At 37.3% G+C, this 17,602-nt stretch overlaps 1 protein-coding gene across 1 annotated transcript in view; it reads right to left on the bottom strand.

Annotated features, from left to right (window-relative positions):
* The window catches only part of kcnt1b (potassium sodium-activated channel subfamily T member 1b), a 60,705-nt gene that overhangs the window by 3,957 nt on the left and 39,146 nt on the right, over nucleotides 1-17,602 (bottom strand). Inside the window, 20 exon segments of the mRNA XM_057323317.1 lie at nucleotides 752-836; nucleotides 1,162-1,173; nucleotides 1,754-1,783; nucleotides 3,280-3,342; nucleotides 5,025-5,316; nucleotides 6,586-6,714; nucleotides 7,222-7,305; nucleotides 8,320-8,421; nucleotides 8,706-8,817; nucleotides 8,892-9,026; nucleotides 9,204-9,275; nucleotides 10,033-10,205; nucleotides 10,619-10,724; nucleotides 11,543-11,756; nucleotides 12,462-12,482; nucleotides 13,756-13,991; nucleotides 14,618-14,767; nucleotides 16,114-16,222; nucleotides 16,640-16,748; nucleotides 16,991-17,054. Coding sequence (XP_057179300.1) covers nucleotides 752-836; nucleotides 1,162-1,173; nucleotides 1,754-1,783; nucleotides 3,280-3,342; nucleotides 5,025-5,316; nucleotides 6,586-6,714; nucleotides 7,222-7,305; nucleotides 8,320-8,421; nucleotides 8,706-8,817; nucleotides 8,892-9,026; nucleotides 9,204-9,275; nucleotides 10,033-10,205; nucleotides 10,619-10,724; nucleotides 11,543-11,756; nucleotides 12,462-12,482; nucleotides 13,756-13,991; nucleotides 14,618-14,767; nucleotides 16,114-16,222; nucleotides 16,640-16,748; nucleotides 16,991-17,054 — 2,298 coding nt within the window.

The following is a 17,602-nucleotide window of genomic DNA, read 5'->3' as shown; positions in this document are numbered from 1 at the left end:
CAAGAAGCTGTCTATATATACTGAACGCGTCGAAGCATCTGTTTCAAATCGTGCTTAAATGGTTTAAAGGCCTTTACATGAACGAGAGCGTGATTATATAATGTAACGCTTAGACAAAGGATGACAAAATAAACGGATGCTGCGTTAATTGCGTTAAAATTTTTATATATATATTAACGAATTTTGTTAATCTGAAAAATACACGTTAACTTCAACAACCCTAATAAATATAAAAATATGTAAAAAAATATTTTTAAAAAGGCTATGTATTATTACATTTTTCTTAACCCACATTGGCAGATATTTTTGCTTATTTTAAGCATAAACTCGCTTTTTATTATAACTTTATTTTGATTCTCAAGTAAATGTATCTTAAATTTAAGAATTTTTAGATATTTGATACTAAGCAAGAAATTCATTCTTTGCAGGGCACTGCATGTTTTTTGAGCAGTTTGTCTAGTTTTATTTATTGCAATAAATACAAATAAAAACTATATTTTTATTTGGAATTTGGGAGAAATAATGATAATTATTTGTAAAAACCTACGTATAAATCGCTAATCAAAATGAAACACAATTTTAACAAAAGAAAATTTTGTATATTAACTTTGCTGTAGTTGTAAAATAATAAAATGTGTAATAACTTTCTTGTGGCCCGGTCTTCTATTGTTTGGATGAAACAAACGGTTCTGCCCCAGACTCATCCCATTGGTTGTAAAAGAACAGCAGAAACATTATCTCTGACACTTACACAACATCATTGAGCTCTAGAATAGTGTCCGGAGGCGGGTTTATCAGCACATATGACAACGTGTTCTGATTGTCATTCATTTCATCTGTAAAACAAACAAAACAAAATGTCACTGCCACACTTCATCTAAATACACACGTAACAAAAAATGAAAACAATCTCTCTGTACCTACAACACATAATGAAAACTACTTCGTACGGTTGACTATCCAGAGCAGATGAAGCAATAGCAAAATATATTAACACTTTCAAAATGAAAAAAGTTGTGTGTGTCCCCGCAGTGTTATGGATTTTGTTGGCTGGGTTTCTGGGTTTCTTTGTTGCATTTTACCTGCTTGTAAATGACTGAGAAGTGTGAACCTTTGGCAGTTCAAGACTGGGCCAAAGTGCCTGTGGTTCTCCAAACCCACCTGTTTGAGCCACTTAAAGTGCCAGCGGGCCAGGTAAAAAAGAGAGAAGTGCTAACCGTTACTGACAGGGCATGGCTGCATTGACGGAACGCCCATGCAACCGCAAGCACTCCCCATGCGCGGACGCATGCAGACAAGGTCCGCATCCACCCTCGCATTCTGTCTCTCAATCCATCCATCGACCGTCCAACCGTCCGTCGCATAATAATCACACTTTATCCATGAACGTTGCTAGGTTGCCATGCCAACACACAGCCCGAAGTCAGCAAACAGTACAACCAACACACACAGATAGAGGCATGCTTAGAGTTTCCGACAGGCCTGACAAGCCAAGGCTCGACCAATCAGAGTGAAGCAAAAAGCATTAGTAATGTGGAATTGGGAGAACTCGATGCCTAAATTCGAACGAATCGTTTATACCGGCGTGACGTAAAAAGTGTCCCACTATCACCCCCAGATTTACAATACCCAAAGACCTCTGGACCCTTCCGACAAATACCGAATGCTTTCTACTTCACTCTGACCAAACATCCTGGAATCAAAATCCCTCACTCATCATGTCTTATATCAATGCTCGGATGCCAGCGAGTACCTGCAGTACCCCCTGTTACGCAAGAACCCTCTTCAGTTCGTATCGGAGGAGAAAAACACAACTACATCACTAATAGAACGACATCAGATTTCACATACAGATTGTGAAACTCTAAAGTGTTAGTTCACCTGAAAATGAAAGTTTGCTGATAATTCTCCTCAGGCCATCCAAGACGCAGGTGACATGGGTTCATCAACAAAACCGTAAAGAAGATTTGTAGCTCAAACTGTAACGTTAGTCCTTGGTGATTCATAAAATGTTCAAAAAGGATATACGGGCAACAAAAAAGCAAGATGATATATTGAAGATTCGTGAAGCGACTCGAGCGTGAATCGATCGCTCTTTGCAGGAAACGGTTATTTACAACATTAAGCGTCGTATGCGTCAGTGATGCGCCAGGATCGAAGGGTGGGTTTCAAACATTTTTTGCACTCTTGAAAGACAGCGTGCAAAACACAAAGAATCGTCTCAAATAAAGAGAAAAGAATTGTTTTTGATTACTTCATTCGCAAAACGGCTATATTACGAGAAAAACGTAATATAGCCGGGGGAGTGACCAGACTCAAACGGGAGGGCCAGTTCTCCTCTGGCATATTAATGTAACACTGCTGAATCAATAACGTAAGATGTGAGATTCTATGGCAATAAGTCAAAAGATAACTTGTGGAAATAGGTCTGTCGTAGCTGATTACCAGTAATTATGTTATTAATCATGCCCAGGGATTCATTTTGCGTTGCCCGTATCTGCTTTTTAGACTCTCAAACACACCTTAAGACCTGGGCCCGGATCGCAAGAAACCCCTTAAGATAAGAAAACCTTCATGACAATACTGTGACAATTAGAATGAAGGGTTTTCTTAACAGGGGGCTCTTGCAACTGGACTGGCATTTTATGAATCTCCAAGCACCAAGGTTCCATCCAAAAATCTTCAAAAAAACTACCACTGATTTTGGACGGCCTGAGAGTTATTAAATTAACAGCAAATTGTTATTTTCGAGTGAACTTACGCTTTAACAATGTTTTTGCAAAAACAGGACAAAATAATGAGCGATTATCTGAATGTGTGATAATACTGAGTGGGGTGAAAAAACAAAACATTCTCATTTTCATTTTGTCCAGCGTCATATTGCAAAAAGCCAGCAGTTTCCCAAGGTCCGTTTTTAATCCAATTAAAAGTTGTGGGACAATGAGACCCATGGGATTTAAACAAGCTTACACAGATCATGTGTTCTGAAAAAAGTTGAAAAAGCAGACCTCAGACATTTTCAAGAACTTGCTGGACTGCAAATATCCGCCTAAATGAAAAGAAAATGAAACGAAATCCAGTCATCAGAAATCATCCAGCGTATCCTATTAACTACAGACTGCTGATGCTGTTTCAATGCCACTGGACAATCTGAAGAATGGAACGTTCCATCTCTTTCACTCTTGAGAACATCATGATAAGCAGTTTCATTCATCTCAATATTCTCTGGACATGGAATGCCTTCAGGATTACAAGAACAGTGTTGTTGGGTGGATTTACCTTGCAAATATCCTAGATTTACACGGTTCATCACATCGCTCGCGGTTAAATTAGCTACGTCCTCTATAGCGAGAGTGGGAAAGGCCAAAGTAGAAAGAGACAAAAAAGTAAAGATCAAGCAAGGTCAAGCGAGTGGCAGAGAAAGCAGAACTTTTATAAAGAGAAAGGTCAGCATAAAAAAAACACATTCTCAACTTATTATTAACAATGAATCATTTATAGAGATTATGGCTAGTTACATGAACGTTAACCTTTTTAAGAGAGCGTTAGAAACAGAGAACTGTGCTTTGTCTAAAGATTCGATAAATATACAGTTATTCTAGAGATGATGACTTTAGTGATACTGTTATTAGAGCAGTGGTTCTCAAACTTTTTTGTTGTAAGGTACCCCAAATAAAGATTTATAATCTTAAACTTAAAATTTTAATTAAACCAAGTAAATATTCAGTTATACAATGCTAAAACATCAATTCTTTTGGTTGGTGGTGTTGTTTTTCTGATGTTTGATTGCACAAAATGTATGATAAATATCTATATTTCTAAAATGCCACAAAATCTGTGGCCCCCCTGGAACCATCTTGGGGCCCCCCAGGAGGCCACGGCCCCCAGTTTGAGAACCACTGTATTAGAGAATGATTTTTTTCGCAACAAAGAGGATAGTAGAGAGTTAAGTTAGTATGGAAAGGTTAGTAGGAAGTAAGAGGCAAAACGTGAAAATCAACATGTATAATGATGAGGAATGGCTACTGCACAAGAACAATAACAGCAGCTAAGCTCCTCCTCCACCTATCTTTCAACAATACTCATCATGACCATATACACCCCACCCCACCCCACCTGTGGAAACCAACACAATCTCACGGCAAAACCGTAAGTATTTTACGATGGGGCTAATTTTGGCTAATTCGTATGAATTCATTCGATCTCATTCGTGCATTTTAGTACGATTTTGTTCCACGCCAGTGACGTTAGGGGCGGGGTTAGGGGTGGGGCTTCAGTATTGCTTTTAGTAATCATACGTTTTTGTACGATTCACAACGTCCGAATCCATATGAATAAAAAATTTTAAAAATTAATTTTTACATACAGTAGTAGTGTAATCATCAGAGGTCATGGGTTTTTTAGGATAAAAAAAGAAATAAAATAAAAACATGACTAAGAAATAATGTATTTAAAGGCTTTGCACAAACTTTGTTAACAGTGCATGCTGCCATCCAAAAACACAATCCAAAACTTTTTAAGTTAAAAAAATAATATATATATATTTTTAAATAAATATTGCATGAATAAGCAGTGTTGAAAAATGTCTCCATACCCTACTTGTTTTTTGTCATATATCATTATTATTATTCACCTTTTATGTTTGTCACTGGGTTTTGCACAAATCGAACAGTTAAAATGTTTTTAGTATATAATTATAAAAAATCAGTTTTTTCCATTTTCTGAAAAACAGTGAATTTGGACATCACCGATAAACATGAAAACATACAGTAGGGTATTTTTGTTTTTCCCATCTGTCATGTATTTCCTATTAATCCCTGATGTTTCTGCAGAATATTTATTGGAAAAAGTGGACAAAAGGAAATGATATTATAAAGGAAATGATAAAGACTATGAGGAAATATTAATGTACATTCACAATGTCCTCAAAACACACCGATATCAGGGGTTGATGGTCACAAATGATGGAACCTTAAGAATTTACACCAACGTCAATATCGACTTTCCTTCTGTGTAAAGCTTACCATATCCCACAGTGGGCAGCCCCAGATGCTTCATGCGGTTCTTCACCAGCTCTGACAGCTCTTGTCTCTCGGATCGGCAGTAAATATTTAGCCGCTGTTGATTAATGCGTTCGGCTCGACTGGGCGGTTTGGTGTTTTTCCTGCTCAGCCGTCTCGCCCACTGCATGCTCTTCTTGCGTAGGAGCGGGTGCTCGGATTGGTCGCTCCCCGTGGAGTTTCTGTGGGCGGTTTTCTCCTTCCAGGATTCCCCGCGGTCACGCGTGTCCTCGCAATCCTCCACGGACACCTGAGACTGTCGACATGGCAACAGGTTGTCAATCGATTATGAGTGTTGAAAAGGTTTCAGCTACTTTTATTAGTAACATTTTTACTAATAAAGGGAGGAAAACGATTACTAAGTGCAGCTTTAAAGGTCAGTTGAAGTTGAAGGTTTGTTTGTGTTTCTTAAATTGCAAGATAAGATTCATATGGAGAATCAAAAGCGTTTTCAAGGCCACTGATCAAGACTGCAGTCATACTGTAAATGTCAAGGTTTCCTTTCTTTAGGTTTAAAATGCTTTGAAATAGGAAAATGACTTGGGTTTTGTTCAGACAGGCAAAACCAATTTGATTTTTTTGCCGAACATGATGGAAAATGTTGTTGTTGCCTTTGCTTTTTTTCACAAGGACACAAACAAGCAATGTATATACAGCCACAGAAAAATTAAGAGACCATTCCATATTGTGGCCAACTGTTGATGATGAATATGATGAGTGAATATGAAAGTTTTTTTCTTTGCAGTATTTAAGTCTGAAAAAATATAGAGCATCTCTTCTGTTATTTTGACCTGTTTCTCCAGTTTTCATTTTCTGCAAATAAATGCAAATAGAAATAGAACATTTGGGAGAAATATTGTTAGTAGTGCACACAGTGAAACAAAAATGATCATTTTACCTAAACACATACAACTCAGAAAAACTAAAAATGGTTTCTACATTTTTTTCTGTGGCTATATCAAATATTGATCTATTTGCACAACGGTTTATATCACTAGCAAAACGACTGATTGCAGTGTGAGCAAAGCCGGTTGTGCACCTTTACAAAATAAATCTATAAAAGTTCATAAATGTAAAGATTCTAAAATCTAAAAAAACTTATAAAACAAGCTTTTGAAAATAACCAGCATGACATATGATGATAGACAAAATAAATAATGGACAGACATTCCATAAAACATAATCAAACACACGATGCAAACAAAACCAAAGCTTTCAAATAATGTGGCATAGAAATGGGGCAAAGTCAACATTCTTACCTGTCTGCAAACCTCCTTAAACTGGACAAAGCCATTAATGTGAATGATCAGAATGAGAAATGATTAGCACAAGAACTGCACGAGCAAAATCACAAAACATCTAATACGACAGCCAGCGAAGCCACGATATAGACTTCAACACGGCACAGGAGCAGAGAAAGACAAAGTGACAGATTGTATCTGCTGTGCAAGCGTCTGAAGTCAGATGGGCCGTATAAAATGAGCGATGTCCGAACTTTCAGATCTTCTGTCTAACCTCATCTTACCTCTGAGGTGGAGAACATGTGAGATTCAGTGCGGTATATCCCGATGGGAATTTCTGCGCTGGATGAGCACAGTTTCTGAAACAGTCTCCCGTACGTCCGGATCCATAAGTCTTCTTCTGTTACTTTCATCTGTTTCAAAAGAGTTTCATGCTTCATTTATATACAGACTCTTTTGTGAATCTATAGAATAAAGTGTCTTGTTTTAGCCCAAAATTGACTTGTTTTTGGGGGGGAAGGGAATGTATAAAAAAAGTAAAGAAAAAATAATGGTGCTAAATTGTTTTAATTTATCATCCATCCATTCTCTATACTATATTTTACTCTTATAATAATTCTATTTTTATTATATACCGTATTACTTCTTTTTTTCAAATATTATTTTTATTGTTTGGCGAAATGTGACACAATAATCACATATGATCACATATTACTGTGCTTTTAAAACATGTAATCATATTTTTACACCATCTGCTTAATTCTAACACTACTGTTAGCACAGATAAAGTGTGTGGGTAGAGGAGGTCAAATAATCAGATTTATGCGCCTAGTCTAAAACAATGACTGCGTATGTGAAATGATGCTACAAAACAGACAATTTGAGTGTGTGTGGGTGTGTATGTTTATGGTCACACTTACAGCACAGAGGTAGCCAGAACCTGGCGTGGTGTCTAGACCCAACAAGAGCCTTGTGATGAGAATCATATAGTCCTTCACAAAAGACTAGAAGAGAAATAGAAGAGATAAAAGTCACAATCACACATATGATCTTCAGACTGTTTCATCCAGAATCAATGAAACATACTGTAAATGTTACGCGTAAGAGTGTCTGTTTCTATTTATCTCATTGTAGATGACTGTCTTTCTTTATCCAATTATTAGTAATAACTAATATCTATTATTGAGAATATTAAGCAACAAATTATTACAAAAAAAAACATAATGCTTTGTTGTAATAATATTACATTTACATTTATGCATTTGTCAGACGCTTTTATCCAAAGCGACTTACATTGCATTGTATTATAATATATAATAGTATAATATATTAGTAGTATAATAATATTACAATATATACACTACAATAGCAATATATTTGAGTAAATGCAAAGTGATAAAAACTTTATTTACCTTAATAATAATATAAAATACAATTTCATTTACATGTATTCATATATTTTTTATCTTCATATAAATATATATTTATATTAATTAATATTTTTATTTATATATCAAAATTAAAATAAATTCATAAAACTTTGGTGACATTTTTTCTTTGATTGTTATACCGAACATTTGTCATTTATAATGAAGCATTTGTATTAATGGCAATAAAAAAACTTCTTTTATAATAATAATAATAATAATAATAATAAACATTTACATATTTATTTAAAATGAACACATACTGAAAAACTTCAGTTCAAACTTCAAACTGTAATTCAAAATGAAAAAAAATCGAATGATTAAATATTACTTGTGTTTTTTAATGACCATTATTGATATACAATATATACATATATATGCATTTTTAAATGCATAAAGGTATTCATGGGAATTACTGATCAAAAGCTACATTGTTTATTTGGTGTTAAAACATTAAAAATGTTGTGTTTCTGAATATATTTCTATAATTATGTGTGTGCATATACATCAGAGTGCCACAAGGAGGCGCATGACTTCTCTTCATTTCTCGGAACAGAATGTGCAGAAATGGGATGTGATCTATAATCTCACTTGGTAGAGGAGAGTATCCAGCATACTGATACTAAACACTCTTCCGGCAGCAAACGGGAGGCGGAACATGAATGCCAGATTAGAGCCCTTATCTCTCTCTATCTGGAAAAAAAGGGAACACAGACCAAACATAGATTGATGCTTCCATCCACGGCTGGTTAATTGAAACAGAACCATCTGGCAGTTTGTTATGCTGCATTATAGTTTCAATATTTTCAGCCTTCTGAAACATGCGCAAAAATAAATCATCTCGGCGTGGCTCGATGAATGATTCTTAATGGACCGTGTCATAATAAATGTTATCAAATTTGAAAGTTTTAAACTGTGTTAATGCAACAGGTTAGAGTGGTTACTTCTAAAATAAAAGAAAGGTGAAGATGGGAGACCTTTTCCAGTTTGGAGAGAGCCAGGGAGTAGCAATCTTTGGCACGGAACTGCATGAATCTCATGTTAGACGGATGAGTGAGCTCTGTGATGATGCTGAGACTGGGAAACAACCTATCAGAGGACAGAGAAGTCAAGAATGAATTTGACATCAGTTAATGCTGGAAAATAGATCTCTTGAGATGTACCTGAACATGGTCTGAACGTTCACGATGGTCTTAGCATCTGCCATGTAGTCTTCTTCTGCGCTCATTGTGCTCTCTTTATCCACCACCACCAGATTATCGGCGTAGATGATGCCAGACTGCAGCAGGTTGTCCAAACTGACAATACAGACAGACGGCTCAGAATCATCTCAAACTCAACACACATGTACGAGACCACTAGTGAAAATACTAATGCAATAAGTATTATGGTATTTAAATGTTTGTTTTAAAAAAATATTTCTAAATCCCTGATTTTCGCCTAAGACATTTGGACGTGTATAACAATACACTTACTTGTCGATGGTACCAGCCATGTAGTACACCATCGGGAAACAGCAGATGGCCTCTAGAAAATGATTATCAGGCCTGGAAAGAGACATTTGAGCAGTAATCCACCCACAGCTGCAAGTTTTTTAAAGGTTTGGCATTGGCAGAGCTACCTTACAAACATTTATTCCTAGTATAAAAGCTTGCTCATATGCAGGTAATTGTAAAATGGCTTTTGACACATCTCAGAGTTGCCATGGAAACGCTGAGAGAAGAAAGACAATTGCTTAAACAATTCTGCGTAATGAACAAAACACTTCTGAAACATTCCGAAAGCATTTAGAATTGGAGAGCAAGATGTAACACGTCACAAACTGTGGATGTTTATGTCCATCAATACATATTTTTATGTAGATGCGCCCGAAAATACTTTGAAGTTGTAAAATTAAAGAATGATTCTGCCTGGTGAAGAAATCCTGTCATTGTTCACTCACCCCCATGCCATCTCAGCTAAATTCAAGCAAAGATTTTAGAAATCGCCTTGCTGTATGTCAACATAATGCAAGTTGAGCGTGACTCAAAATGTTCACATGCCAGAAAACACATTATGCCATCATAACAATGAATCAATACATATTTTTATTTTTAAACCAATTTTTAATCAATTAAGAAAAAGCTTACAAATCTTTACTTGTCATCTACATCTAGGACTGAATGAGGGTGAATAAATGATGAGAGATTTTGGGGTGAACTGTTACTTTAAAAGTAGGAAACCATCACCCTGACAGCTGAGTTTGCAAACCCATCGGTCTAAAGAGTAACATGCTGTGAAAAAGCAATGCGGCAGCTCGCTCACGGATTATCCAACAGCAGCACGATGGGGTTCAGCTCCTTCCTCGGTCTGTAATAGGCTCGCAGCGGCACTATGAAGTTGTACAGGCCGTTTCCAGCTGTTTCAGCAGAAACGATGATCAACTTGTTCTTGAAGCCATACGCCTTGGCGTCCTCAAAACTGTTGTGCCGACAACCCTGAATGAAAATGGAAATAAAACTCTTGATAGATTTAAACAAATTAAAATAATGGGATATCACCTTTAAATATATTCGAAACATGGACGCTGACTTCACAGGGAAATGTTACGCAGAAATCAATTAAAGCAGCAATCTGTAATCTTTTCGGATACATGAAGGTACAACAAAGCGTATAGCAATGATTTTTAAATTAAGCTGTCATGTTGGATTTTGTAGGAAATGGCAGTTTGATCTCATCTGAATTACAAAAAGTTAACGTGCACTTTTATGTTTCAAACAGAGATGGCGATAGAGAGGCAAAAGTTACAGATTGCAGCTTTAAGATGTTTCTAGGACAATTTTTTACATAAAATATCATTTAAATCCATGCCAGTCTTTCATGGTGAAATAAAAGACGCAACATCACTGACCTTGTCAAGTCGCAGGCAACAAAACGGTGCCTTTTGTTGCAGAAGGTGGCAAAGTGTTGGGGAGCTTCCGATGTATGGTGAGTTGGGTGGATAGCCTTTAACACACCTTATAAACATAAGCATAAACACAATGTCAAATAGCTAACTAATAAATACAACACAAATACCCCTTTAATAACTGACCACCTCTTGTTCATTGAGCATGTTATATGGCACACATCACTAGAGGGCGCTATGAGCACTGCAATTCATTCTGTACACCAGAAAAAAGGTTCAAAGCCTCAGCAAGCACAATGAGACACAAGAACTGAACAGACGCCTGGGGTGAGAGAGAAATGCTGTTCTGTCAGAGCTTTGGCTATGGAAAGTCCTTATCAACTGCATTGTGTGCGTGTGTCCTGTTAAACCTTACAGTGTGGGGACCAAATGAAGATAGTAATACCAGTCATTTCTGACCTTGTATTGACATTTTTAGGTCCCCATGAGGTAAATAATGTTTAGATCAAATTGATCATTGGCTGTTGTACAACTGTGTGTGTGTGTGTGTGAGAGAGAGAGTCGAGAGAGAAAGAGATGGGCACAAAATAGAAATAACTAGTGGTGTCTAGCTATGGTGGCCGGTTGCCAGGGTGTTGCTAAGATTTTCTAAATGGGATTTTAGTGTGTTGCTATGTTTCTAGGGTTCTGTGAAAATCACTGATCGATTAATAAAGTAAAAGCACCCCCAGGGGAAAACCATACAAACCATTCCACCACACAGCTATTTTCAGTCCAGGTCATAAACACGCAGGTACAGTTGATGGGGAAAGACATAATCTAGCAGAATCGTGCAACTGGATCTTTTAACAAAAAATACCATTAAAACCACATTTAGATAAGATTCTTCATAATGATTCCGTATTTAATTGTCAAATAAAAAATTACTCTAATGCCAGGGCTCCCTCCTCATCTGATTGGTTGGTCTCATCTTCAGAGGGGTCACTGAGGAGGTCACAGGGGAGGATGGCAGAGGAGTCAGCGATCTCCAGCACGGGGGCGATGCTGGGTCTGCGACTCCCTGCTCCGTTTTCTGTGGGCAACGTCAGCTTACTGCGGTCAACGGGTGGGTCTGGATTCTGCAGGTCGATGGCCACAGTTCCTGTAATGCAGGACAAATGAAAAATCTTTTGAGTTTCTTTTGAGTTCAATTCGATCAGCAGAATAAAAAAGGTCAAATCTGAACCGTTGCCAGGTCTGAATGCTATTATTTCTGTTATTTATTTTGTTGCAATGGAAATGGCCAAAGAAATATTGCAGTGTGAAAAACGTTTTTTGGGATTCAGAATTTAGGTTAATTCCAGTCATTTTCCTACTTAGACGTACAGTATAAAATTAAATGAATGTTTAATCACTGAAGACTGAAGTTGACCTCAACCCTGATTTTCTGCGAATGATGAATAAACACTGATTTGCATTCATATCAAATCAGTGCTTGGCAACTAAAATCTTTAAGCACTGCATGGTTTCAATATTAAAATTATTTCTACTGTTATGCGCAAAATCTGGTTCCTCTGCGAAATGTAAAGGGAAATTGTGTAAAAAACGATGGAATAACAGGTCTTTATGTCAAAAAGGTAGCCAGGGGATCTTTTCATACATGCAAGTGCAGTTTCCAAGCAAAACTGGGAAAGAAATCGTCCATCTCCGCAAACGAGACTCGACCCGTGAGGTCTTTAAAGTAACAGGAATGAACGTGACAGAGGAAGGTTTCTGTAAATGTTAACATTTACACGGACATCGCCAGACAATGTCTTATGGTTTAACCGTGGCTCTGTCGCTAAGGAAACCACATGCTCACACTTACCATATGAAGCAGACTGATCAACTTCAACAAAGGAGAAACAATAAAAGATAAAGTATATCATGAGCATGACTTTTTGCGTGATATAATAGTTTGATAAAAGCAAATACTTTGTTCTCATAACAGCTTTGATAAAAGCAGACAATCTCCATATGGCAGCGCTACTTTAAAACCAACAACACTTGAAAGCTGACATGTGTAGTTTGTGGAGATGTAACGATTCACTCAGCTCACGATGCGATTTATTCACGATTTACTCACGATTTATTTTTACAAAATGAGTTGAAACAAATTAGAAATGAACAACTTCCCTTGCATTATTTCTTAAATGCTTCACGTTTCTTTGTATAATATTTTTTTTTATTTCAAATAACAAAACTAAACTGCAATTTTATAACAAATTAATAATAGAAAAAGTCTCTTTAATATAAACAAACTAATACTGTCTGTGCTTTTCTTGGATTTTTTTGCATTTAAGTAATATCAGCATGTCCACGTTTAGGTTTGCAGTGAACATGGCGGCCCCTGCTGTTCAAAAAATGTATTGCGATTCAGTTCACACTTCAACCGATTTGAATCGTCACACATTATTATCGATTTTCAACCGGCTCACGGCGAATCGTTACATCCCTAGTAGTTTGTTTCTTTTAGTAAAATAGATTTTGTCTATAGAACTATAAATAAGTACGGCAACACTGAACAGCAACTTCAGGCACAACCAATGCGCTGAATTTGGGGGCGGGGCTATCTGTCCAAACAACAGAAGGTGGTGGAGTTTTGAGATTTTGGGTGTTTTTAAAGGGATACTTCACCCTAAAATGAAAATTCTGTCATCATTTACTCACCTTCGAGTTGTTCCAAATCTGTATAAATGTCTTTGTTCTGATGAACACAGAGAAATATATTTCGAAGAATGCTTATAACCAGACAGATTTTGCCCCCCATTGACTACCATAGTAGGACTATGGTTTGCTGTCCTACATTCTTCAATTAGTCTTCTTTTGTGTTCAACAGAACAAAAAAAGATACATTAATTTTCCTAATATGGGAGTCAAGATCCGTCTGGTTACAAGCATTCTTCCAAATATCTTTCTCTGTGTTCATCAGAACATATAAATGTACACAGATTTGGAACAACTCAAAGGTGAGTAAATGACAGAATTTTCATTTTTGGGTGAAGTATCCCTTTAAGGTCACAACTACACCTCGTAAAGAAATCAGCATCTAGTCTTTCTTATCTATGCTTAAGGTATACATTATCCAGTACACTTCTAACAGACACTGCTTGTCTCCTCACCCATGCTTGCGATGATGCTTTGCACCGGGAGACGTGAGGGCGCGTCTTACACGCCGGTGGCCGAATTCCCTTTGCTGTGTTTCTCCTCCTGTTTGAAGATAAAGGCCGAGTTCTCTTCTTTAGTGATGTTGATGTAGTAACAAGTGTCTGTGGCAGACATGATGTGACGTGGACCGGGGTTCAGAAGGATGCTCTTGTTGTCTTCTCGCTTTGTACCGATTAAGCAGACGCCGTATCTAAAGACAACACGACTGTTTAAGTAAAAAAGTACGAAAGGCATGACCGAAGGATGTTGTCAAGGACGACACGAAAGGGAAATCTACTTAAGTATTGGCAATTTAAGTAAGAAGAAATGTATTAATTGTGGGTAAAGTATGTCAGAGAATGAACCCATACATACTATAATGGTCAACAAGTACATTTAGTCAATGGTTTTTTTAAAGAACCATCTCTTTTTTACCTTTTCATAATCTGAAGAAGCAGAAAGGTTCTTCGGATGTTAAAGGTTCTTTATGCAACAAAAAAGGTTCTTCTATGGCATCAAAGAACCTTTTGAAGCACCTTTATTTTTAAGAGTGTACATACTTCATTTAATTCTGTACATTGTGCCACGTATGCAATTTCGAAATTCAAAATTAAATGTCACATTTTGCATTTTTATATGGTTATAAAAATCTTAAAATGGATTGAAAATGTAAAAAATGACAATATTTCCTCTCAATAAAATCCTCTCATTATTTGAGAGAGGCTGCACTCCACTATGGTAAACTACTTTGGCTTATGGTAAACTAATGACTTACACGCCACATTCTGTCTAATAGTGAGTCATAAAGATGAGAGTCAACGTTTTCCAATTGCTCACTTTTTATGCGCATGGAAGGAGGCATAAGTGAAGCTCTTCCCGTCGTATTCGCCGAAGAACTTGCTGTCCATCATGCGGATGTGATAAACTTCATTGCCCGAGCAACGGCCGTAAGTTCTCTGCCACTGTTCTGGAGACATCTGCCCTTCTCTGCAACATCAGAGAAAAGTCACATGTATAGGATTATTTTGCAGAAAGATCAAATATCTCGCTCTGTCTTTGTTAGGCCTCAATTACACCGAGTATTACATAACAACGGCCTCAGGTGATCTTAAGTGGGCAGTGAGGAACACAGGTGCACACGGGGTCCGACGTCTTTGAAATTCTGAGCCGACCACTCAAAACACAGGAGGTGGTATACATCATGCCAAAACAAAAGAGTAAAAAGAATTTTATGGGTTTCAAAAACAACTGATTGTTTGAAAAATGTGAGGAAAACTACCGAAGAAATATTCATCAATACGTATTTACACGCTGACATAATATACACTATACAGTCATTACAACACACAGCCAGTCCTTTACTATTCACAAACATGCACTAAATAAGTGTAAATAATGTGGTGTAAAGTAATTCCAGTTAATCTGTGAGACTCCTGAAGCGAAATTATAAACTTGTGAGAGAGAAAAGATGAATACTGTGATCATATTTAGCAATTAATATGCATTAAAATAAACAAACACAGCAGTGCACTAAATCTAAACGTTAAACATTTAATCTCACTGGTTGACGCATGTCTCGTCACTATTTGTCATACGCGTGTTTCATTACCGGTCTCGCAAGAATCAATGATATTCTAAGTTATCGACGTGGTGCCATATTTACACTAAGAGCACTGATCTATTACTAAATATGTGTCAAATATTCATCGTTGTCTTTCACAAATGCATCGTTTCACGTCAGAACACATTTATTAACTCAATGGAGTCACTGGGATTATGGATCGTGATATTTGGATAATGGATGTTTGCCTTTTTTTGGGAGAGTCAACATTTTAGATCATATATAAAAAGATAAAGTAACAAAAGTTTTTTTTTTGTTTAATTGGGATGACATAAAGCACATTTGCGTGAACTTCTCCTTTAAACTGGGCCTTTTATTTCCAATTGGCTTATCCTGAACGTTCATTGGTGATTGACTTTGTCACAGGGTGTTTAACTTTGCTCTGAAATCCGCTGTAAAGTACTTATTTGTCAGTGACATAGGGACCATATAAATAAATAGGAGAGCCATTAATCTTTACCAAACCAGATAGCAAATAACCTTTGAGCAAATGCTTCCACAACGACGCAGACACACAACTGAGGAAACCCATAATCTGCATTAAAAAGAGACACTGATTGATTTGTCTTTAACCCAAACTCTGTTCTGATATAAAGCAGATGAGGAAACACACTCATGCACAGCACAATACACCACCAATGTATCCCGCGCATAATATTACTTCATACGTAAAATGTATAAATTGATTTAGGGACGTCTGAAAAGTACTCACTGTCCACGAGACGTGTGAACCAGAAGGGTCACCAATGTAGAGGTGGCGGGACACACACAGTTCAGGGCCAGCATGGCATACTTGAACTCCTCTTCACACACAACATGATCTAACAAACAAAACACACAAATGATCTATGTGACTATGGATGATCTGTCAAAAATGGTTAAAACTGTTTTCACAGTAGCTTAGTTCACCCAAAAATAGACAGTCCGCCATCATTTATTCACCATTATGTTGGACACAACCGTTATGACTTTGATTCATATGTGGAACACCGAAGAAGATATTTTGAGAAATGTCTCAGTGGGTTTGTGCCTGTACAATGGAAGCAAATGGGGGCCAATGTTGTTTGGTTACCAACATCCTCTTTTGTGTTCTGCAGAAGAAACTCGTACAGGTTTGGAAAGAATTCAAGAATTTTCATTTTGGGGTTACTGTCCCTTTAACAAAATCATGAGGCTAGGTTGCTAAGAACAGATGCGTTACTAACGTCAGTAAATCTCAGGGTGACAAAAAAACTCACCGGCAAATTTGACGTGGAATTTGTTCTCGGGTTTGAGAATCTGAACGTACAGAGGACAGTTCGGCGCGAAGTCCTTCACAGCCCACGCTCTCAGAATGGTCTGATGATCCTTTCACAAGAACACGCAACATTCTCTCATCTGATGATGATAACCTTCAACATGTATCTCGCCTATAATACTATTGCATATTAGGTTAGGCATATTTTTATATTCATGAAGCAGATGTTGCCGCTTGAATAAGTGCATTAAATGGATGCGATCTGGCACAAACAGTAATTCAAAGCAAATTACAGTGCATTCAAGGCCGACCGTATATTTGATCAGTTTAAAAGCATGGTGTTTGTATTTACAGCTGCCGTGCGGTCCACTTCGTTTCGGCTGCTGAGTATGAAGCACGCCTCTGCATCGTCCATCCTGCAAGACACACAACATCATTACACACCTGTGTCACTCAAACAGCAAACCTCATTGTGTTGCTGCGATGCCCTGAGGCTTGAAACTGTCATGCGAGTTTCTCCTGAAGCAGGGCGCGTGTGTTTTCTGTGTGTACTGTATGTGGTGGCAGGTCATTACTGCTGTGTTTTTAAGATGGACACAGTCAATAGTCAGGGTCAATTTCACGGTGTACTGACCCCAGGTCCAGAAGATAAGGCTAGTTGGTGTCTATACAAGTCTTAATTGTTAAAGGAGGAGTTCGCCTTCAAAATGAAAATTCTGTCATCGTTTACACACCCTCTTGTCATTTCAAACCTGTATGACTTTCTTTCTTCTGCAGAACACAAAAGAAGATATTTTAAAAAATGTCGGTAACAGAACAGCACAGCCCCCCATTCACTTCTATTGTAACCGATGCAAGTGAACGGGGGGCTGTTAACTACATTCTTCAAAATATCTTTTTTTGTGTTCTGCGGAAGAAAGAAAGTCATACAGGTTTGAAATGACAAGAGGGTCAGTAAATGATG

The sequence above is a fragment of the Triplophysa rosa genome, linkage group LG2 (genome assembly GCF_024868665.1).
Source record: "Triplophysa rosa linkage group LG2, Trosa_1v2, whole genome shotgun sequence".
Classification (NCBI taxonomy): Eukaryota; Metazoa; Chordata; class Actinopteri; order Cypriniformes; family Nemacheilidae; genus Triplophysa; species Triplophysa rosa.
Note: the sequence above shows the minus strand (reverse complement) of the source record. Positions and strands in the feature narration are given on the sequence as shown.